We start from the raw sequence: 22,946 nt of genomic DNA on the forward strand, positions 1-22,946 counted from the left end.
CACACACATGCACACACACACACATATATATCTATATACACATACATACATACATACATATATATGCATAGAATAAGCTTTTGTGAGCTCAAGCTCACTTCATCAGATGTTGTGAAAGGACATGCGCAGAGTACTATATAAAATGGAGAGAGTGATTCGAATACAAAAGGCAGGAAGGGAGGGGGAAAGGTAGGGGGCGCAGTGCTGGGTAAGGCAAACAGGTAGGAACAAAGGTTTCATAAAATCTAATCTAGGTAATGGGATAAAAATCTATAGTCCCTGTTTAAACCATTCTTAATGTAGCCCAGTCTGTGGATGAATTGTTCTGCAATTTCCCATTTAAATTAGTTTTTAAAGAGTTGTTCCCTAAGAACACAGCTGCCTGAGTTCAGTGATGGCATGTTCTGCCACAGGCCTTTGTATCTTTCTGGACTTGGTATCAGATTGGTGTTTATTCACTCTTGCATGTAGGGATCTGTCCAATATTCTGTCTCACATTCTTACATATGAGGAACTGTTCAACGCAGACAGCAGACGGGTGCTGTAACCAGGTGGTGACACACATGAAATTGGTGGAGATACTGGTGAATGAACCTCAGATATTATATCCCATATTATTTGGTCTAGTGATTAAATGGACTGTATTGATGAGGGGGCACAGCTGGCATCTGGGTCTGTTGCAAGGTCTGGTTCTCAGAATGACAGTGAGGTAGCCTCTTGCCTGATAGATGCCATTTGAGGTTGTGGTGGCTTCCTGTAAGCCAGAACAGGTTTGCCCCTTGTGACTACTTTGAGATGGCCATCCTTTCAGGAAGGGTTGGCATTCATTAATGATGCCTGACATGTTCAAGTTGGGGGCTGTAGGTAACAACCATGTTTCAACAACAATCAATGGGCCCAACCCTTGGATTCTTCCATGGAACTGTTGAGACAGTAATCAAAATGTGGCCATTCAACCCTTTCTTCCCTAGGTAATTTTTTTCTCAATGGAGGGGGAGAAATGTGAACTTTAATATCCAAATCCAAATCTTCTATCAATCCAGCAGACTAAAAGCATCAGGAAATCTCTGGGGGAAAATAAAACGTTATGAATGGAGAATAAAATATTTGTGGGCAAAAGTGCTGTTGTGTATAGAGAGCAGATGGGAAAATGTTGAGTTTGAAGTTTAAAAGACATGAATGTGAATCTCATTCGGTTCAGTGGGGGGAAGTGGTTTGGGTTTCCTTTCCGTGGAGGTTGGCTCCATTTGATGAATTGTTGAGATGTGCTATAAATGTTTAAGATTTATAGGAAAGGGTCCAAGGAATACTAATGACCAGTTAAAAATAGATAGGATAGGAAAATGTAAACTGACAAACAGAACATCCAGCATAACAATAACTTCATAATCATGCGGCTGTTGCCAACTGGAGATGGAAGACATGGCATGAAAATGAGTTTTTGTTATTCACATCTGAAAGTTAAAGGAGTCAGAGTAGAAACAGATGTTTTCTGAAACAATGTGTCAGAATAGTTCTGGTAACAGCCAATTGTCACTAGAGCTGAGCAAATAACTCATAGCTGGAGCTGGTTGCTGGTTGAAATATTTCCAGTGAAAGGTGGGGGGTGGGTTGTTTAAAACAATGGCATTTTTAAAAGAAAAAAAAAAAACTTTTTTGTGAAAATATGTCACACTTTTAGTATAAATGCCATCCTTTTTTTCTGAAATTTAACCCCAAATGTTCTTGCTATCAAGGAAGCCTTTCTAGAAGTGGATTTGGTGAATCATTCTGGTCCAGGCCCAGCAGGGTATAAAAGGGGACTCCCTGAGAGACCAGGGAGCCAGCAACCAAGAAGCCAGTGAACAGGGGTTGCAAACAGGGTAGGCAGTTTGCAGGGAGCAATAGGAGGAAGGGGAAGATAAGCCAGGCACCAGGTACCAGATCCTGCCCAGGGAAGGTAAGTGATCCAGGGCTATCTGTGCCTTTGGCTTGCTGAGCATTGGTTTGGTGGGCTGTGTGTGTTTGAGGCATGTGCTTTGAGAAGCTGGGAGTATTGCTGGCTGAGGGATTGATGATTGCTGAGCATAGGCTATGGAAGGGGAAGGATACTGGGGCTCAGCCCCCCCCAAACACCAGGGCAGCCTGGCCGCAGGCTGCTGCAGTGGAGGGGGAGGGGGCAGTTGCTCACACTCAGATACCCTGCACAGCCAAGATTGCTGCTGGCTTGGCAGAGAATAAGTTTCTTTTACTCAACTTTCTTTATGACTGCCTGAGCTTGGAGGGGGGTGGGGCAGATTGAGACTCCCACAGTGCAGGAAGGAGTGGGCAGGGGTAGGGATAAATCATTCCTGCTCTGCTCCCTCCTGCACTGTGGGATTTGTCCTGCAACCCAGCCCAGTGGGGGCCCCATTCACTGTGAATGGGGCCCCATCTGGGCTGGGTCATGGGACAATTGGAGCCCAGCAGCTTATCTAGAGGCACAGCATGGGGGAGCCAGTGCGGTGGGCACATGGCTCTCTGATCTGTGCATGGGACAAGGGTGGGCTGCAGCTGTGGGCTGGGCTCTGCTCCCTGCCTCTGTGCCTCGCTGCCACTGCTTTGAAGGTGGCATGGCGTGGCACCATGTGTGTCCTGCTGCTGGTTGGGCCAGGCGGTAAGGTAGGCCAGTCATAGTGCCACCGCTGCCCACCCCAAGCACAGTGCAGCACCCCTCCCACCAGGAACAGCCTAGTGCTGCCCTGGCCCCAGCCCACAGCAGCAGCCCACCCTGTCCCACACAGATCCAGGGGCATGCACCCCCCCTGCCTCCCAGGATCAGTGTAGTGGCAGGAGCTACCACCATTCCCAGTGCCCCCCCAGATGAGCCATGGCTACGTCCCAAACCCTGCCCTGTCCCACCCCAGCTGTGCAGGGCCTGGCAGTATGGGACATGGGCCCTGGGGGCTCTGTCACCTCTGGCCTGGCAGTACAACTGAGGCTGGCCCTGCTCTGGCCCTCAGCTCTGGGCCCCCTCAGGCAGTGCAGGGGTAGGGCTGGAGGGCAGTGGATTCATTGATGCAGGGGGCACCAGTGCTGGGCAACAACCCTGGGCATGGGGAAGGGGCAGCTGCATGGGCGCAGTGGGCCCCAGCTGTGATCCCAGTCCCAATCCTGGGCCTGGCTTGGCTTGGCTTAGCTCCCTCCCGATCCCTGCCCGGTCCCAGCCATACTCCCTCTCCTCCTCTGGCCCTTTGCTCTCCCTCCACCCCTTCCTCTACCAACTTTCCTGCCTGGACGGGAACATGCATGCATGTGCGCACATGCTTAGCTCCCCCCCACCACAATTTTTTTCTCCCTCTGCCAAGTTGCTGAGTGAATGCTGCCTGGGCCTGACAGAAGCCCTAATGAGGGGGCAGAGCCAGTCCAGGCCCAGCAGGGTATAAAAGGGGCTCCCTGAGCAAACAGGGAGCTGGTGACCAAGGAGCCAGCAAGTAGGCAATACAAACAGGGTAGGCAGTTTGCAGGTCAGTTTGTAAGTCACATTTACCCCCACTTTTTGAGGGGATAGCCTTTCAGCTTGATGTGAGGAAGCAGGGAAGAAGGAACCTTTTGGGGCCAATGAACAATAAACAGGCCAGTTTCCAGGCACGTTTGCTTGGGAAAGTATGCTTGAAAGAAGGGCAGTAAGAGAAGGCAGATTAAGAGACCAAGGGAAATGGCTGGAGGATGTTGTAATGCCAGAGCCACTGTCACTGCCTCTGCTTGCACCTGTGAGGTTTCTGTCCAGGCAGGCCTGCTCACCAATGAGGCTTTCACCCAGGTCTGGGTTTGGCATTGTAGGGACTGCAGCTTGTAGATTCCTTCCAGTGAGAGGCAGGACAGGAGGTGCCTGTGCTGTAAGCGGTGCCTCCTACTGCTGTGTCTCTGGGAACAGGCAACAGAGCTACAGGAGGAGGTGGTGAGGCTCTGAAGCATCCTCTGCCATGAGGAATTCATCAATTTGGTGCTGGAGGAGATCTCTGGGACTCTGGAGGAAGAACTGCAAGAAACAGTGCTAGAGAAGGGATTGGACATGGACTCCCAGGTGGGTGGAAGCTGGAAGCCTGTGACCTCTGGCAGCAAGCAGAAATCTTCACTTACATCTACACCAGTTCATCTGGAGAACAGATGTGGAGCCCTAGCAACAGAGAGGGAGGAGGACAGGCCAAGCCTCCCCAACGTGGGAAGGATTGAGACCACTGTCACCAAGAAGTGATGGGTGGTGGTGGTTGGAGACTCACTTCTGCGGGGGACAGAGGGAGCCACCTGCTGACCTGATCTGTTGTCTTGGGAAGTCTGCTGCTTGTCTGGAGCCTGGATCTGAGATGTCACAGAGGGATTACCAAGACTCATCTGGCCCTCTGACTACTATCTTATGCTGCTCATCCATGTGGACACCAATGATACTTCCAGGGGAGACCCTCCGCAAATCAAAAGTGACTACAGGGCTCTGGGTGCAAGGGGGGGGGGGGTGATGGCGGGGGGGGGGGGTCTAGGGCTCAGGTTGTGTTCTTTTCAATCCTTCCATTCAAGGGAAAGGGCCTGGGCAGGAACAGGTGCATCCTGAAGATCAATACCAGGAGGGCTGGCCTGTCCTATGCTGCGATCCCTGTGCAGCTGGTTGCTTGCCCCCACCCTCCCCTGCTGCTGGCTCTTGCTGCTGCTTGCTACTCCCCTGCTGCCAACACCGATGTATGGGCAAACTGGGCAAGTGCCATGGGGCCCCTTCCAATTCGGGGCCCCAGGATCCTTCCCAGCAAGGAAGTGAAAGCTGCAGTTTTAAACTCCGCGCCCATTTTGTGTACCAAGTTTAAAACTGCAGCTTTCACATTTGCTTCCCTGGCAGCTGGAAGCAGGGCCCCTCCTCCACCAATGGGTCTGGGGAAGGAGGGGAAGGGCTGGGGTCTTTCCTGAAAAGCCGTGCCTGGGGGCCAGGTGGTGCCGTGTCTGGGGGGAGGAGGCCAAGCCAGACTGGGAGAGCCCTGCCTTACCTGGAAGGTGGTTGGGGCTGGGCCAGCTGGGCCAGGAGCACTGCGGCATGCTGCATTTTGTGGGCTGTGGTACTGGGAGAGCCTTGAGGGCTAGAGCTCCCAAAATTCATGTTAGCTCCCCCGCAGCTGAACTACCCCTCCCAGGGCCGCAGCCTGCCCACAGAGACACGGCACGGCACTCCCTGCTCAGCACAGGCACGGCTGGGCAGCAGCTCCCTGCACGTGAGTGTAACGGGTGGTGGGGAGGGCATGAAACAGCTATGGGTGGCTGTGGGAGGTGGAGGGGAAGGGCAGAGGGCTGTCTGTGTTGGGGGTGGGTCTCTGTGTATGTATGATACCGTTTTATTAGACCAACTAGATAGTTAGAAACATTTTTCTTAGCAAGTTTGTGGGTTTAAAAACCCTTTGGCAGGCTGAGGAAGCATCTGCAGTTGGTGTGTGTGGTCTTTCTGGATGGAAAGAACAGTAAAGAGGCCAGAGGCTGGTCTGCATGTAAGAAGGACAATCAGCAAAGTTATAAAGTGACGAGTCAGTGGGTAAGAGACAGATGGGGAGGGGGAGAAAGGGGATGAATGTAGCAGGTAAAAGTGGAGAGGTATTTTGGGAGTCAGATGTTAAGCGGGTTATAATGCGTCATAAATCCAATGTCTATGTTTAGTCCAGGGATGTACTTGGTAGCCATGTTGGTCTGAGATGAGAAGAAATACAAAAATCTAGAACTCTTGGTTCCAAAATGATACCTTTTATTAGACCAACTGGGAAATCACAAGATAACTGTTGTTTTCTGCAAGCTTTTGGACTCAAAGGTCCTTCATCAGGCTCTGGGAAAAGTATAGATGGTAAAATATCCCATAGGTAGGAAATAAACTTCATTTTTGCACAGAGGGAGCTAGAGATGGAAAGCTGTCCCTCTGGGTCCAGTTTTTTCTTGTGATTTCCTAGGTGGTCTAATAAAAGTTATAATTTTGCTACCAAGTACATCCCTGAAACATGGAAGATGCCGAATTGTAGCCAATTTTGGATTTTAAACTTCATTTCAGAACAACCAGAAAGATTTTTTACCTCCCTGGCTGCCATGTGACACCTCTAGGAAGGAATTTTACTTAATCTACATACCAAAGAGCAACTCAGCACAACTCTCAGACACTCTCATGGAGGATGAAGATCCTTCAATCCAAGAAGAAGGATCGCTAGGAAGAGATGAGATCCACCTGGCAAAGAGAGGGAAGAGCATCTTCACAGCCAGGCTCACCTCCTCCTGGTGAGGAGGACTGACTCTTTGCACAAGTATATCTGTGGGGAGGGTAAGTAGGACTCTTTTCCATGATCAGCCGAATTGCCAGCTGAGTTTCAATATCAAACTCCTTGTTACTGGTGGGAACTGGTGGCAGAAAGAACACAGCCGAACTTCTCAGATCAAAGCTGAGTTTGCAAGCCAGTTACCTGAAAGACCACTTAAATGAGCAAGTTTTGTCCACTGGATCTGGAGTCCAACAAGTGGGAATAAATCTGGAACCACTGACTATGTTAGTTTGATTTTCTTAGCCCTGAATCTAACTGTACTTAATGAAACTCCTATAGTGTAACTAAGTGCAATGGCAACAAACTACTGGCATGTGTAGCCCAAGGGGGTGAAGGGTTATGATTACTTAATTTTCATAAAACGCTAATTCTACATGTGTGCCACTATCATGTGCTTCTTTTGTTAATGCTTCCCCAGCTATGGTATGCTATGCAGATGGGCAGCTCCTTTTTTGCCCATAAAAATACCTACAAAAGGAAACTATATTGGGAAATTATGAAGTAATACATGCAGGTTTGAAGTACAGAGACACGTTGCCCTGAAGCACCTAGAAGTTACTGCAAAATGGGATGAGGGACTCAAGGGCAGTAACTAAAAACAGTTTGGCTCAGGGGTGGGCAGTTATTTGGATCTGCGGGCCACATAGGGAGTTTTGGTCACCAACTGACTCAGTGCCTGTTGCCCATGTGAAACAGCTCACCAAAACTCCATAAGCATCCCCATCCTGTCCACCTGGTTCTGCATCCTGCCTGCATAGGGTGGTGACGGGGCAGAGCCATGATCTGCTCCCTGCATGCCCCTGCCTGCAGAACTGGCACGTGTGAGCAGTAGATCACAGCTCCGCTCTATGCTCAGCCAGGAAGGGGCCATGGGCAGGCAGGGAGCAGAATCTAGGGGTGGGGCAGGTGGGCAGGCAGGGCTGGGGCCAGGATTGTGGGGCCTCAGTCCCATGCTGTAACCACCCCACAATTCTGGAGTCTTCATGGAGACTGGCCAGGACCCGTGTGGGCAGGGTGCATGGCCAGGCAGACAGGATGGGGCTGCAGGCAGACAGGGAGCTGCATCCGGGGCTGGGATCTTGGGGCAGTGACAATGTGGGGCCAGGGCAGAGCTGCCACCTGCTCCTTGTATGCCCTTGCCCACAGAACCTGTGCCTGTCACAGAGGCATGGTGGCAGCGGATCATGGCTTTGCTCCAGCCCCGGCCCCACACTATCACCACCCCAAAATCCCAGTCCCATCTCTGGATACAGCTCCCTGCTTGCCCATGGCCCTATCCCATCTACCTGGCTGTGCACCCTGTCCACATGGGTCCTGCCTCAGGCAGTGGATGGTGGGGCCAATTTGCTGGGGTGCCTGGGCAGCAGGGCTGGGTCCAGACAATGGCAATGGCAGCCAGAAAAAACCACCACCACCAGGGCTGCTGGGAAGTGAGTTCAGCTGCCGCACCACCCCAGCCCCACTGCGCACCCAGGGGCGGCAGGACCAGCTGCACCCACCACAACCTGGGCTGCTCCCTGTGCCTGGGCTGGGCAGGACTGAGGGACCTTCCACAGGCTGGACAAAATCCCTTGGTGAGCTGGATCTAACCCATGGGCTGGATTTTGCCCACCCCTTGTCTAGCTACTGAGACCAGAAAAATTTTCCTCTCTCTCTTTCTTCCCCACTCTCATTTAGGTGTTACTGACTGTTTTGGCTCGTGGTTTTTTTCCTCCATTTGTTCTCTTGCAGGAGAAGATGGAATTCAACCTGTGCTTTTTTTTTTTAAATTATGATCTACTAATAACATTGAAGTATTAAGAAGCACTGAGATAAACTGAGGCAGTTCAACAATGGTTCCCAACAGGGGTGCTACCAAATTATTATTACCAAAGTATTATTACTAGATAATAATTGTTTACACTCCCTCCTCTGTTTCTAAAATCACTATTATGTGCTAACCCCATTGTTCCCCTTATGAAAGTATGTCACTCTATGAAGAGGTAGTGGCTATCTGAGACCTTGAAGGCTGGCTTCCTAATGGAGGTAAAATAGAGTCACAGAATTTGAGTATATTAAAAATGTAGTTTGCTTTATTGCACCAGTCCTGGCACAACCAGACTGAACAGCAGGCAGGCAACTATCTCCTCCAGGTATCCTAGCCAGTTCAAGTGTTCACTTCCCACTTGAGATGAGTCTGCTTCAAGAGTTGACCCTAATGAGAGTCCAAGGCAAAGAGCAATCTCCAGTATTTGGTAAGAGAGGCAGTGAACTGCTGGGAAGGGACGGCCTCCACCTCTCTCCGCTGGGGAGGAGGCTCCTCTCAGCCAGACTGGCTGACCTGCTCCACTGGGCTTTAAACTAAGCCCGCTGGGGGATGGGGGCACTACTGCCACTGCTTGCCCACTGAGCAACCCTTGCAAAGCCAGCAGGCCAAGGCACTCTAGGGAGCCCACCCCTGCCCCAGCCCTGGAATGCTCTGTGGGCAAGGCAGGGGCCCCCAAAGGGACACTTGCCTGCCTGTACACGAATGCCAGGAGCTTGGGGAATAAATAGGAGGAACTTGTCCTCCTGCTTAACACAAATAAATATCATGTCATAGGGATAACAGAGACCTTGTGGGACTCCACCTATGACTGGGCCATTGGTGCCCAGGGTGGACGACTGGACACCCTCTGGGTGAAAATCTGTGGGGAACACGGCACAGGGGACACAATGGTGGGAGTCTATTACAGACCTCCTATCCAGGATCAAGAGTTTGATCAGGAGTTCGCCAGGGAATTGGCCAAGGCCGCACGCTCCCAGCCCATGGTTGTCATGGGAGACTTCAACTACCTGGACATCTCATGGGAAGAGCGCTTGGCCAAATCCAAACAGTCACAAAGTTTTCTCACGTGTGTGGATAATGCAAGAAGTCTACGGACCGACGAGAGGTAAAGCACTGCTCGATCTGGTACTGGCAATGCGCGATGACCTTATCAGCAACCTAATGATAAAAGGGAAGCTGGGTGACAGCGACCACGAGATGATCACCTTCACCATTCACTATAAAGCTGACAAGTCAGTCAGCAATACAGAAGTCCTCAACTTCAGGAAAGCTGACTTTGACAAGCTCGGGAAGCTTCTCAGTGAGGCCCTAAGGGACCATGACCTAAAAGGGAGGGGAGTTCAGGAAAACTGGTTGCTCCTCAAGGGAGTGATCCTGGATGCACAAGCAAAACCTATTCCATCTCAGAGGAAAGTCAGCAAAAGGGCACAGCAGCCCCTGTGGCTCTACAGGGAACTAGCAGACCTCCTGCGTCTAAAAAGAAAGACCTACAAAGGATGGAAGGACTAGATCCACCTCCAAGGAGGAATATTCCAAACTGGTCCAGACCTGTAGAGAGCAAACCAGGAAAAACAAGGCTGAGGCTGAACTCCAACTGGCTATAAGTATCAAGGATAATAAAAAGTCTTTTTTTAGATTTGTGGGGAGTCAGAGGAAAAGCAAGGGCAACATAGGACCCGTGCTAAACCAGATGGGACAACTGACAACTGACGCCCATGAAAAAGCCAACTTGCTAAATGGGTACTTTGTGTCAGTCTTTCACCAGTCCCAAGGGATGCCCCTGCCCATTACAGGATAGGAAGGCCTGGGTGAGGAAGATTCCTTACCCTCCATCAATGCTTACCTTGTGAAGGAACACCTTGAGAGGCTGGATACCTTCAAGTCACCCGGCCCTGACAGCTTACAGCCCAGGGTACTCAAAGAGCTGGCTAGCATCATAGCCCAGCCCCTGGCATGGATCTTCGATGTACAATGTACTGTATGGGCTGTAACTGCACCACAGCAAATATCTGCTTTGAGTTCTTCATGAGATTAAACGTGGCCAATTGGGCATAAAAGAGAAATCAAAATGCAGAGCTGCTGTGTTGGATTTGGTATGAGCATTGCTCGTGTTTGATCTGCTCTGATGAGTCTGGTTTCTAGCCTCCGTACTTATAAAAAGAAAGATGGGGAAGGTTATAAGAATGTGGGAGTAAGAACCAGGAGATCTAGGGTCCTTTCCTGGCATTCTTATTAATTTTTATTGCATCTGTGGGCAGCTTATTTTCTCTCTCATTTCTCCACCTGTGAAATGGGAAGCAAAGCAACAGTTATTAGGCCTGTGCGAAGTGGCTAGTATTCACTTCACATTCAGATTTGGCCGCTTCGGGGGACAGTGATTTGATTCAGTGATTCGAATCACTGTCCCGAATCAATTCGGCTGAATCTGATTTGGCCATGCAGCTGCTGCCAAATCAGCCAAATCTCCAAATCACACAGGCCCCATCCCCCGCCCTCTCTCCCAGCCCCAACAATGGCTGCCCTGCCCACCCCAGCTCCTGGTTCTTTGGGAACCCCCCCCCACACACTGACCGGGTGCTGCTGGGTGGGGGGTGATCCCCGCTGCCCCCCACTGCCCCGCGCAACATGGGGGGGTTTGCCACGAGCCCCCCCCCCGCTCTCCCAGAGGAGCAGGCAGGGGATGGGGCCTGGCAGGGGTCCCCCTATGGTCCTCTCCCCTCACCTCCAGCCTCCCCTCCCCCATCCCCTACTTACCAGCATGGAGTCTGGGTCCAGCTCCCTGCTGCAGGCACTGGGGACTGCCCAAATTGCCAAAGCTCTCCGAATCTTTCCTGAATCGATTTGGAGAGCTTTGAAATGATTTGGACCTTTAATTGGTCCCCTAATTCTATTCAGATTCAGAGATTTGGCCAACGAATTGGGCCAAATCTCCTCCAAGTTGAATCAGCACCCAAAGCTTCGCACAGCCCTAACACTTATCTCCATTGCTGAGGTTTTATGAACCTTCAGTTGCTTGAAGAGTGTAACTACGATTGAAAGACAAGAAATGGAAAAGATGACAATTCTGTAATATAACAGCAGAGATTACAATATTTTGTGGGGTCTGACTGTTGTGAATTAGCTGTTATCTCATGATTTGAGACCTCTGATATTGACTCATTAGGACCCACTGATCTTTGTAAGGCTGTCAGAGTAAGTGGAGCCCTGACTAACTCACAAGGTCTTGTTGCAGTCCTAATGACTCTTCTAAGATTAGTAAGTGGAGGGAGATGCCAATGAATTGGTTATATCCTCAGCTGTATAAACTAGTGTAACTCCAATACAACTGCATAACCTTTCATTCACTGTAGAGCTGACACTATACTTGCAGGTTTTAAAAGCCGCTTTTAGGAAACTTGCCCTTTTTCATGCAAACCTGGTCATATTCTGCTTAGTAAAGTCCTATGGTTTAGATTTTTGGACACTAGTTCCCTTCATGTTATTTTTAATTTCACTCATGTATATGAAGTCCTTAGCCCAAGCTAGCCATGCATCCTTTAATTTTGAATCAAGACAAAAGTTCCCTGTCTTTGCTTCATGTACCATACTGAATGCCTCTTTATTTCATATGTCTTTGAATTGGCAAGCACATTGTCACTTAAATAAACTAGGACCCCTTTTTCTGGCGACTTGTGCAATGAAAGTCCCAGATAGAGTTCTCCAAACAATTACAGTATCTTCCAGGTTTATGTATCTTGCAGAGATGCGGTCTTCAAAGGGGCAACCCAGTTCCCTTGTTTGGGAATCCGGAGATGTACCTGCAGCTAAAATCTGAAGGAGTCTGTTCGTTCTAGCTTTTCTCCCCTTAATCGGATGTCCAGCTCCCGAAGTTGCCTGAGAAAGCCAGAATTGGGGCAGATCCCTCTGTGTTCACGCACAGTCTGAATTGCATCCACAAGGGACAAGCTTTCACAGATCATTAAGAAGGCAAGCACAAGAGTTGCTGATCGGCTGATCCCCATTGCGCAGTGAACCAATACTTTGCCTAAAAAAAAAAAAGAATCAAAATTACACTGTCAGAGTTGATGATTTTAGCCAGACAGAGCCTAGATGGAAAATTTACTGTAAGCAGGAGTTATAGACTTGAGTGAGCAGACTAGAAACAGTACCTGTGAAGGAGTGTTCTCAAATGGTTAGGAACTGAAAGACTCCTATTTCTGTTCTGTCCTTGGGGTTTGGGTTGAGTCCTGTGGCTCAGTTATCAGCCTGGTGGCACACCCAAGGAATTAGGGAAGCACATGAAACTGTACAGAACCCCCACAGTGCCAAACCCTGTGTAGGGCAGGCTGGAAAGTAGCTGCCTCTGGTCTGGTACTTGCCACACTGTGCAGGTAAATGAGGAGTGGTTGAAGGGTATTATTTCTGGTAATGGAGCTAGATTAACATGCAGGGAAGATGAACTGAATAGGAACCAAATGGGGCAGTGCAACCACATGTTGTCCTTCAGGACTTATTGCAAAGTACTAGTCCAACCCATCACTCTTTTCTGTTTCACTCCCCTCACCCAGGGCAAAGGGAGAAATGCTTAGCTTGATTAAAACTCACTGAGTTGCAAAATTGAGAGGGAAACATGAGCAGAAAGTAAGGGTTTAAGTAGTTCATGTTAGTAAAGCATTCCATTAACAGGAGTATAGAAGGGAAAGAGATTATTTTTGCTACTTGAAAAGTTTGATTTCAAAATTTCTAACAAAAAGGACACACAAATTAGCAAACTACTTCCCCAGTGTTTAGCCAGCTCTATTATTTATCGTCCTACAGTACTGAGGTCAAGACTTTTCACAGGTGCAGACTATCTCATTGACTTCACTGTGAGTGAAAATTTAAGCTACAAAATCTCTTTTTTATGAGGAAAGTAGGCCACACCTGTTGAAGTACTTTTTCTTTTATAGCAAGGACTGCCCTGACACATCCAGATCTTCCTTTCTGTGCTTTAAAACTGGATTACTGAATATCTTAAATTTCCCACAGTTCTCAATGTGAAACATGCAAACTATGTGAAGTACAGCATTGTAAATCTCAGGCCTACCCTGGAGAGACCCTCTCTAGGTATAAGAGGATAGATTACTTTCCACATCTGGTCTGAGCTTGATGTCTCTGTCCAGATTGCTAATAAAGCTGGCTGCAAAATGAAAATTCCATTTTACAACAGCTTTTAAGATTTCAGCATCTTGTTTCTTTTCTGCAGCACTGGCATGAAAACAAACCTTTTCTCTGGATTTTTTTGAAAGGGAATTGTCTGGAGATGATTGTAGGCTTGAAAAGTTCAAGTGATCTATCTTTGTGTGTCTGCCTCACATTTTCTTTCTCTGTCTCTCCGTCTGTCACTCTATCCCTGGAAGTAAACAGAGTCCACCCCAGACCTGAGAAATACTCGCATTGAAAACATTGTCAAAATCATAATGCTGCCTTCAAACATTTCTGCTTGAACAAAAGAGTAGATTTGGACAAAAATATTGAAAAAGTTTGTCTCTGCTATAACCAGTAACAACAGGCCAGTCCTGCTAAGTGTGATCTTTGTTGTTCTCCATTCAGGGTAGAGAGTGCAACTTTATGACTAGCAGTCAATCATCACACAGATCCTAGCTGAAACCAATGGGGACGGGATGGGAATTTTGAGAAGGCTTGACTGAGACCTACTTATTTCACAAAGGCAACTAATTGGCTTTGGTTAACCCTAAAGTTTGGGTCACAGCTGACCAGGGCCAGATGTGACTGCTTAATTTAGTTATAAATGGATCTGTATCCAATTGCAGTTGGAGACAGTTGATAAACCATGGGAGGTTTTTCACTGTGAATACAATTCTATATCATTCATTTGAAATATTTCAGAAAAAGAAAAATGTTCATAAAGACATCTTCATTTTTGACAGAGAAAACTTTAAGCAAATTTCTAGCTAAGCACTCTTTCCCCAGCTTTGTTAGATACAGTTAGAATATATTACAAGTTATATTCAAAAGGCAAGAGGGAAGCACTGATCTCAGTGGAGTATAAAAAAAATCCCATTTTGTCTCTCTTAGGTGGCAGAGTACAAATCTCTCAGTTGTTGCCAACCTCAGAAATGTAGGGATATTAGAGGATGTGCATCCAAGTGTTTTCTCAGGGTGTATATAACTGTTTTGTTTGTGCCTCCAGCATCTTAGTTCCTCTATTATCAAGGATCAGGGCAAAGCTATTCTTGTTGGCTGATATCTTCATAGCCAGCCAAACCCTCCCTGACTGCTGTGCCTGTCTTTCTGCTTGTTAATAACAAGTACTTTGTCCATTGCTTTTCATCTCATATCCCATTTCCTTTGTGATGGAGCATTTATTTAAGGAGTTGTAGCAACCATTCCCATTTTGCTTGATGATGATCACACAGTTCATGTCCAGAATGGAAGTGTGGATGTGTTTTTAAAAGCTGTTTCTGGTCAGCAGGTTTGGTGATGTTTTAATTCTACAATATGTGTGGTGACACAGCCACCTTTCATTATCCCAGTGTGGGAAACCTGAGCTCAGTCCTTAAATATATACATGTCTTTAACAGAAAGAAAGGGACAAATATAGGCTACCAGGAAGTAACAAAAGCTTAGTTCTGCTGATAATAGATAGGCTTTAGAACGTGTGTTCTTGCATTTAAAAAAATAAAGCAGCTGCTGCTTGTGTTACCACAATTTTTCTTTTCATGTCTAGATTTGGAGAACTAATTTGAGCCAAATAATGATTTATTTTTTCCTGCTGGATCAGATCTTTGCAGTTATCATGTAACTGATTTTCAAGGAGCTATGCAACCATTAGCACTCACAAGATGAGATCTATCCACTATTGAGTTGATAGGTCTCATCTTACTCTTCCCATTTTACAGCTCAACCTGTACTGACACAGCTAAGCTATGACTGAGGGCATGACCAGACAGTTACGTACCCCACTGTAATTTACACTGGTTTTCTACATGGGAGTAAATTGTATCAGGATCAGAAACAAACAGATATGCAGTTAAACCAGGGTAGTTGCACTTAATGTGTGGTTAGTATTGTGTTTTGCCACTAAGCAGCAGAATACAGGTAACAGCCTGTTTGCTTCAGCAAATGGCAGCATGGGGATTGATGTGGACAGGTCATGCCTATATTGATATAAGCTATATCATTAGAATTTTATCCCTGTTCATTAAACAAATGGAGCCTTCAATAAAAAGCTAAGACATGGTGAGCTTGTTTGAAGATCTATCATCACTGTTGAAATGAGGCTAAATTCAACATCGATTGACAGGTTGAGCTGAGCAGTGCCATCTGATGTTTAAGTGGGAGAGTAACTTGATGTCTTGCAGGTAACTATCTGTCAGGGCTTTCTGGCCTGTGGCAGCCTTCATAGCCTCTGTCCTTCTCTCACAGCAGCCATGTGCTGCTGCTACATATCCCAGCCTTCACCTGCCTGTAATGACTGTTCTGTGCTCCCCTCAAAGGTATGCATATCCACATGACCTTGAGCTGAGCAGGACAGAGAGGAAGGTGGTTTGGCTGGGATGGACAGAGCTGTGGGGCTGGGATTTGGGGGGGGAGGTTGTGCAGAGTGGAGTCAGTGGGGGGTCAGTTGAGGGGTGTTCTGGGGGGGGCAGCATGATATGGGGAACAGTTGGGCTTGTCAGAGGAAGTGGTCAGTAGGGGACCCCTAGCTTGGAGTCAGCACAGTGTAAAACCATTGCTGCAGTCAAGCAGGGTTGCCAGGGTTGCCAACCCCAATTTTTTTCCTGAAAATCTGGAACCTTTTTACTGACAACCAAACTTTTTTTCACTATGGTTGGTGTTAAATCCCTAAATTTGAATCCTAGCCCTTCTAACTGCCATCTATGGCCTGGCAAAAGTGTTGTAAAACATATATCAGCAAAAATGTGTCAATAAAAAAAAAGGTTTTGTTGTCAATAAAAAGTGTCAGGATTATCAGTTTATAATTATCTTGGCAACCCTGGTCTAGAGCCTGACCAGACAGGTGCCTTTTCATACTTACTCTCTATGATTCCTTTTCAGTCACCAGTTTAGTTTTTGAAGACCCTCTAGCAAGACTCTAAACCAGCCATTGATTTGTTCCAGATTAGGTGTGGGCAAAATACAGCCTGCAGACCAGATACATCCTGCCAGGCCATTCTATCCGGCCTCTGTGGCCCCTAAAAAATTTAGAAAATATTTATCTGCTCCTGGCTGCCTGTCAAAGATGACAGGAACCAGTGACAGTAGAACTCGGGAAGCCTCAACATGAACGCAGCATCCCAGCCCCTCCCCATTGCCAGCCATTTCCCTCCTTTCCTGCCCCTGCATTGCTCTGGCACCACATGGCTCCTGGCTGCATTGCCTGACTGGGAAACATGGGCCCACGCTGGTACCAGGGTGTGTGTGTGTTCATGGGGTGAGTCCCACGCACACACCTCACCATACACATACACTCACATACCCCCTTGTACTGCCATACATGCAGACCCCCACAGCCACACCCCCTCACACACAGTCCTCCACAAACCCTATACCCACTCACACCCCATATATCCACATATACACCCACATGCTCCCTCACCCCACACCCACACCTCCTGTGCCTATCCAGCCCCCACAGGCATACCCACACCCTTCCCCACACCCCATATACCCACACATCCACAGTCCCCCACAAACCTATAGCCCCCCATAATATACAAGAGTAAGACTTCACTTTAAGCTATTATATACAGTCACCTCTATGTACACTACACAAACACACGTGAACCTGAACAAAAATATTGTTTGAAATCAAATTAATGAATGTTGTAGATGTTCACTTTTTAGAATATTATTTGGTATTTTTGTGGTTCTGAGATGGCAAAACCCCTTGCTGAAAGGAATACTTCCAGGGGCAAGGGGAGGGACTTCTGGTGGCAGGGGGCAGGGGGCAGGACTTCCAGTCACAAGATGGTGACTGGGGGGCAGGGCACCTATCAAGAGGTGGGGCTACACATGTGGCCCTCGACAGCTTGCCAAAACTGGGTAAGTGGCCCTCTGCCCAAAATAATTGCCTGCCCCTGTTCTAGATCTAATGTGCTTGGCTTTCTAAAACATCTATCCTCATAATATGCAGATTAAAGTGTTTTTTTCTCTTTTACTTCTGAAAGATCTTTTCTGGGTTTTTATCCTTTGTTTCTCAGAACACAGAGATGATGATAAATGCTGTATGGTAACAATAAAGTGGCTATTTGTTGCAGATAAACCATTCATATGAAATAGTTTAATTAATGTAAAATTGCTCTAATGAAAGAGGATTTTAATTTACTGTATGATATTTGCAGCAAACAAATGAATGTTAAACCTGAGTAAGGAAACAAAATCCATATTGCTGTTTAGCTCTTCTTACAGGTTTACAGCCTTACCTGAGAGCAGTTCATAGAAATGGGGCAAGTGGCAATCTGAACTCACTACAATGAACTGCGCACACATTTACAAAATACAACCTAAAATGAGACTACGTGTACATACTTGCATGCTCTGGTCTTTGCAGACCTTTTAAATTAGCAGCAGAACCCACATCCCAAGTGGAAGTTGTTTAGCTTTGCTTATACCCTGTTTCAAAAAATATGTGCTCCAAAAAGAAATTGTACTGATTTATAATTATATTGCAGTCATCATTCAACAAGCAATGCAACATCTATTAGGGCTGTGCAAAATGGCTATGATTTGGCTGTTTTGGAGGGACAGTGATTTGTTTTGGTGTTTTGGATCACTGTCCTGTTTTTATTCAGCTGAATTTGTTTTGGCGTTTTGACACTGTTTTGGTGAGTCGGCCATATGTTATAATGGGGAATCACTAAAATGCTTATAACTTTGTCATTTCTTGCCTGATTTTGATGAATATTGCAGGGATGGTACCCCCTTCTAAGGGCATGAAGTCTGCCAGGTTTCCAGCAGATAGGTACAGAGGTTTTTGTGAAACTGCACCTCAAACTGTTCAGAGCAAAACTCATGTCATATGTGTGTATTAAGGCAGAGTGGGATGAAAACAGGCCATGAAGCCTGCAAGGTTTCAAGGAGATAGGTGCAGGGGTTTCTGTGAAACTGCACCTCGAACTGTTCAAAGCAAAACTCGTGACATGTGTGACTTTGTGTGTGCGTTAAGGTGCAGCAGGATGAAACCAGCAAGGATGGTAGCCTGTAACAGGGGGCCTTCCCGGTGCCAGTTAGATCTCTACCCACCCACCTATTTCTGGGCCAACCGCCCACCCCCCTTTTTTTTCTTGCCATGCCTTGATGGAAAACTGATTCAGATGTTTCCCAGGTGGGAAGCTTCCCATTTAGGTGTCTTGGGGTGACATCCATTCCACAACTCCATAACTCCTGTACACTGCAGCCCATGCCTCGCGCATTGTATCCTTCATCCCCTCTAGCTGTGGTCCCCTCTCTGGGTCCTTTGGCTCCCCCCTGGGCCCTAGCCTCACCTTCAGGCCAGTCGGAATCTCGAGCCTCTTGCTCTGGGCATTCCTCACGGTGGGCCCCACAGCCCTTTGACCCTCCTTTGGGTCCTGGCCCCAGCACGGACCAGTTGAGGGTACCTCTGATATCTTTTATTACACCAGCTGAATAGTTGGAGAAATATATCTTAGCAGGCTTTTGGGTTTAAAAACCCTTTGGTAGGCTGAGGAAGCATCTGCAGTTGGTGCGTGCTCTTCCTGGGTGGAATGAATAGTAAAGAAGCCAGAGGCTGGGCTGCAGGCAAGAAAGCCAGTCAGTGAAAGTCTAAATTGAGGTGTCAGGGGGTGAGAGACAGGCTTGGGAGGTTGGGGAGGGGAGAAGGGGGATGTAGCAGCCAGGTAAAAGTGGGGAGGTACCTGGGGAGTCAGATGTCAGGCAGGTTATAGACTTTGGATTTATGACACGCTGTATTGAGTCCATGAGTTTTTGTGTCCAGGATGTTGATGAAGTGAAGTTCATAGGCTCGTCTGTGAAAAGTGGTTTGTAAATTCAAACAAGCACCAAACCTCACTAACCTCACCACCAGAAGCAAACTTCCTACAGCCCAAAACACACCAAATAAATCCAGACCATGACATAACAAGAAATGTAAAATCTGCCAACATATCTCCAGTACCCCCACAATTACTACACCCCACAACAGATCATCACTACTCCAAGATCTTACAGCTGCACCTCCAGAAATGTTATATATATCATTTAGTGCACCAAATGCCCTGATGGAAAATACATAGGAGACGCCAAGCAATAACTGCACCAGAATGAATGCACACCGGAAATCTATTACAGACAAGAATACCCAACTTCCTATGGGGACACATTTCTCACAAGAAAGCCACTCTGTCTCCAATCTCTCCAATCTCTCAGGCCTGATCCTCAAAGGGAATTTACAAACCACTTTTCACAGATGAGCCTATGAACTTCACTTCATCAACCTCCTAGATACAGAAACTCACGGACTCAATGTAGACATTGGATTTATGACACACTATAACTTGCCCGACATCTGACTTCCCAGATACCGTTCCACTTTTACCTGCTACATTCCCCTTCCCCTGCCCCTTCCCAGCCGGTCCTTCACTCCCTGACACCTCAATTTACATTTACACTGGCTGACTTTCTTGCCTTCATTGCATACCAGGCACTACCTTCTTCACTATTCATTCCATCCAGGAAGAGCAGGGGGCCTTCCCAGTGTGGGTGAGATTTCAGCCAGCCCACCTGTTTCTGGGCCAACTGCCTGCCCCTCTTTCACCTGCCATACCTTGATGGAAAACTGATTTAGATGTTACCCAGGTGGCCGGCTGCCCATTTAGGCCTCTGATGCCTAGGGGTGACATCTGTTCTTCAGCTCCATACCTCCCCTAACACTGCAGCCCGTGCCTCGCAGATGGCATCCCAGGCAGCTAAGCCACCTGGAGCTCACAACTCCACCGCAGCCAGCAAGCCTCAGGTCTCTCAAAGATCTTACAGGTCTGGACTTTCCCTAGCTAGGAGTGTACGTGTATGTGGTGACTGGAGGTTATAAGGCACCTCCTGCCCACTTTTCACCAGGGAGTTCTGCAGTCCTGGAATTTCTTGGGGGCTGCCACACCTCTGGCAGTCCCACCAGGCCTCCCAACCCTGGCAGGGTGCAGTTTTAGGTCATGTCCAGGACCTGGGGCCTCCTCCTTCCCCATAGCCCCAGCCCATACCTCCAAGTTCATCCTGGCACAGGAGCTCAGTAGGGAGATGTTCTTCTCCCACTGGCTGGTGATACAGTGAGTGCCACCTTCAGGTCTGAGAGCGGGACATTAAATGGTTTTGAAAAAAAAAAATTAAAAAATGAAATGGGTACAGATGGAGTGAGGAGTGTGGCACTCACTCTGTCTTCATGTGGAGCTTGAGAAACCTTATCAGTGGGAGGTTCATCTTCAGGAACACCAGCTGCTCCACCAAACCAGGATCCAAGGAGGTGTGATGGGGTGTCACAACATCCCCAGCAATGCTGAACACCCTCTCACTCGGAACATTGGTGGGTGGACAGGACAGGTGTTGCTGGGCAACCGTGGCCAGATCCTGTCACATTTGTCTGTGGCTTGCCCAGTAGGCCAAGGGGTTGCAGAGCAGTGGCTCCACATCCTCGGTGAGATAGGTAGCCACCGAGGACTCGGTGCTACCTGCCCAGTGCTGGGGGTCTGGTGCCTCTGGACCCCAACACAGAAGCCATGCCCTTGTCCCACATTGGCAGCACCTGTGGTGGAGGAGACTGGCTGGTAGATGGAGTGCTGACATGGGATAGTAGATCCCCCTCTTTCCTGTCCCCCTGCTTCTGCCCTTCTGCCTCCCTGCCCCTCTTCACTAGCACCTCTGTCCAGTGATCCAGGGTTTTGGTGGTGCACACACTCCCCTTCACCCTCAGGTTGCACATGGCTGCCAGCATGTGGGCCATACTGGTCTGCAATAGATACAGCCATTTCTTGATGCCTTCCTTCAGCCGCTTCACAAGTGGCTTGCCCCAGCCAGGAACATGGATCCCCTGGAACTTCTCCATTTGGTTCAGAAGTTCCCTCACTGTGAGGATCACCTGGCTGAGGAGGGCATTACCAGCTCTGAGGCTCTCGGTGGCCTCAACAAATGGCTTGAGAACCACCAAGATCTGGGAGATAGTATCCCACCCTGTTTTGTTAAGGGGGCCACTGATTCCAATCTCCCCGAGCAAGGCCAACTCATGGATGGCCTTCTGTTGCTCCACCAGCCTTTCGAGTATTGGGTATGTGGAGCTCCACTGAGTCTCCACATCCTGCATGATTTTGTGCTGTGGGACACTCAGCTCTGCCTGTCTGTCCCACAGAATCTTGCCCCCCTTGATGCTTCAGTGGAAGTAGCCTGCCACCTTCCTGCATTTTTAAGTGATCTGGCTGGTTGTGACAGTGCCCTCACTGGCAGTCCTGTCCCCCTCCAAGATGTCCCTGACTATGAGGTGGGACTTGTGCCACACAGCAGATGCTAACAAAGTTGGCATCACAGGCTGCCTTGACCATATTGGCCCCATTGAGGTGACCATGAACCCCTGGATGAGCTCACCCTGCCCAACAAGCCACCCCTGCACCATGCGGTTCATGGGCACCATGATCTCCCTTGCCATGTGGGACTCATCCATCACCTCCACTTGAAGGAGAGCCCACCAATGGCCTGACTGTGATCACACCAGTGCCCTGTGAGGGAGAGGTAGTCATGAGATCCACCCCAGCTGCTCCAGATGTCCAAGGTGAAGTGTAAGGCAACCTGCGGACCTGTCTTGTGCAGCTCCTCAGTCAAGTATCCCTTGTAGGCTAGGCTGAGAAGGAACAAGGGCAAGGGGGTGGTTTCTCCTGATATGCATCAGCATCCCTGTGGTGCTGAAGTGTTTCTTGTCCTTGCTCTGGCTGGTGTTGAATTGGCAGTGCAGACAGATAGCATACTTGGGATCATCTACCACCTCAAAATGATCCCACACTACACTACCCCTAGCTTCAGGGGTGCGGGTGTGGATCCTGCCTTATCCCCCTCCTCAGCAGGCAGAGACACAACAACAGGAGGAGCTGACTCAGCTGAGCCACTTGACTGAACTACCTTCTGGGGAAGAAGAACAGGCTCTAGGGGAACTTTGAGGGGTGTGGAGTACAAACTCAGATTCCCCCTCCTTCCCCAAAATTTCCCTGTCTATGGCACTGAGCTCCCCTTGTTCCAGATCCAGATTCTCCTCTGCCACTGGGAGGCTCATGCTGGGAACTGAAATTGGGGTGGAGGAGACTGTCATGCTGGTGCATGTCATGGTGGTACTGGGGGTTATTATTATTACTGGTGTTAGTGGAGGTGGGACAGGTGCAGACACTGCTCCCACCTCCTTGCTGCCACTAGAAGCAGAAGCCTCATGCCTGCTAGGGAAGAGGGTGCATCTAAGTTTTTGGGGAGGGGGACTTGCAGCTGTTTCCCTACCCCATCTAGCCCTTCTCATTCCCTGGTCAGAAGACCTGGCACATGCCTTTCCAGCATGCTTCATAATGTTTGCTGTGTTGGAAAATGTGTGTGTGTAATATATCTTGTATGTGTTTAATATATGTGTATGTGTATGTAATATATCTTCTATGTCTTTACTATACCTTCTTCTATTTCCTTACTATATCTTCTATTTGTAATATATTGGACAGGTTATCCAAACCTTTCCAAAAAGAAAGACTAGCAAGAGACTGACTAGGAAGCCAGTCACTGCAGCCAGCCAGTACCTTTCACGCACTGTTGCTTCCAGACATATAGCTCACAAAAGGCAGAGAAAGGCTTCACACAGAACCTTATATGCTGTTTCTCCATCCCTCCCCCAG

At 48.2% G+C, this 22,946-nt stretch overlaps 1 protein-coding gene and 1 long non-coding RNA gene across 2 annotated transcripts in view; one reads left to right on the forward strand and one right to left on the reverse strand.

Moving 5' to 3' along the window:
- The first annotated feature begins 1,570 nt into the window (after positions 1-1,570).
- LOC132251142 (uncharacterized) overlaps positions 1,571-22,946 on the forward strand; it is a 59,696-nt gene continuing 38,320 nt past the window's right edge. The window contains exons 1-2 of the long non-coding RNA XR_009462997.1: positions 1,571-1,939; positions 6,032-6,295. This is a non-coding gene — a long non-coding RNA (uncharacterized LOC132251142). The remainder of the gene's footprint in view (positions 1,940-6,031; positions 6,296-22,946) is intronic.
- LOC102559938 (dual specificity protein phosphatase 13) overlaps positions 11,678-22,946 on the reverse strand; it is a 39,381-nt gene continuing 28,112 nt past the window's right edge. Inside the window, exon 4 of the mRNA XM_014601384.3 lies at positions 11,678-12,124. Within this exon, the coding sequence (XP_014456870.3) occupies positions 11,904-12,124 (221 nt within the window). The 3' untranslated portion in view covers positions 11,678-11,903. The remainder of the gene's footprint in view (positions 12,125-22,946) is intronic.

Source organism: Alligator mississippiensis, chromosome 6 (genome assembly GCF_030867095.1).
Source record: "Alligator mississippiensis isolate rAllMis1 chromosome 6, rAllMis1, whole genome shotgun sequence".
NCBI classification, from domain to species: Eukaryota; Metazoa; Chordata; order Crocodylia; family Alligatoridae; genus Alligator; species Alligator mississippiensis.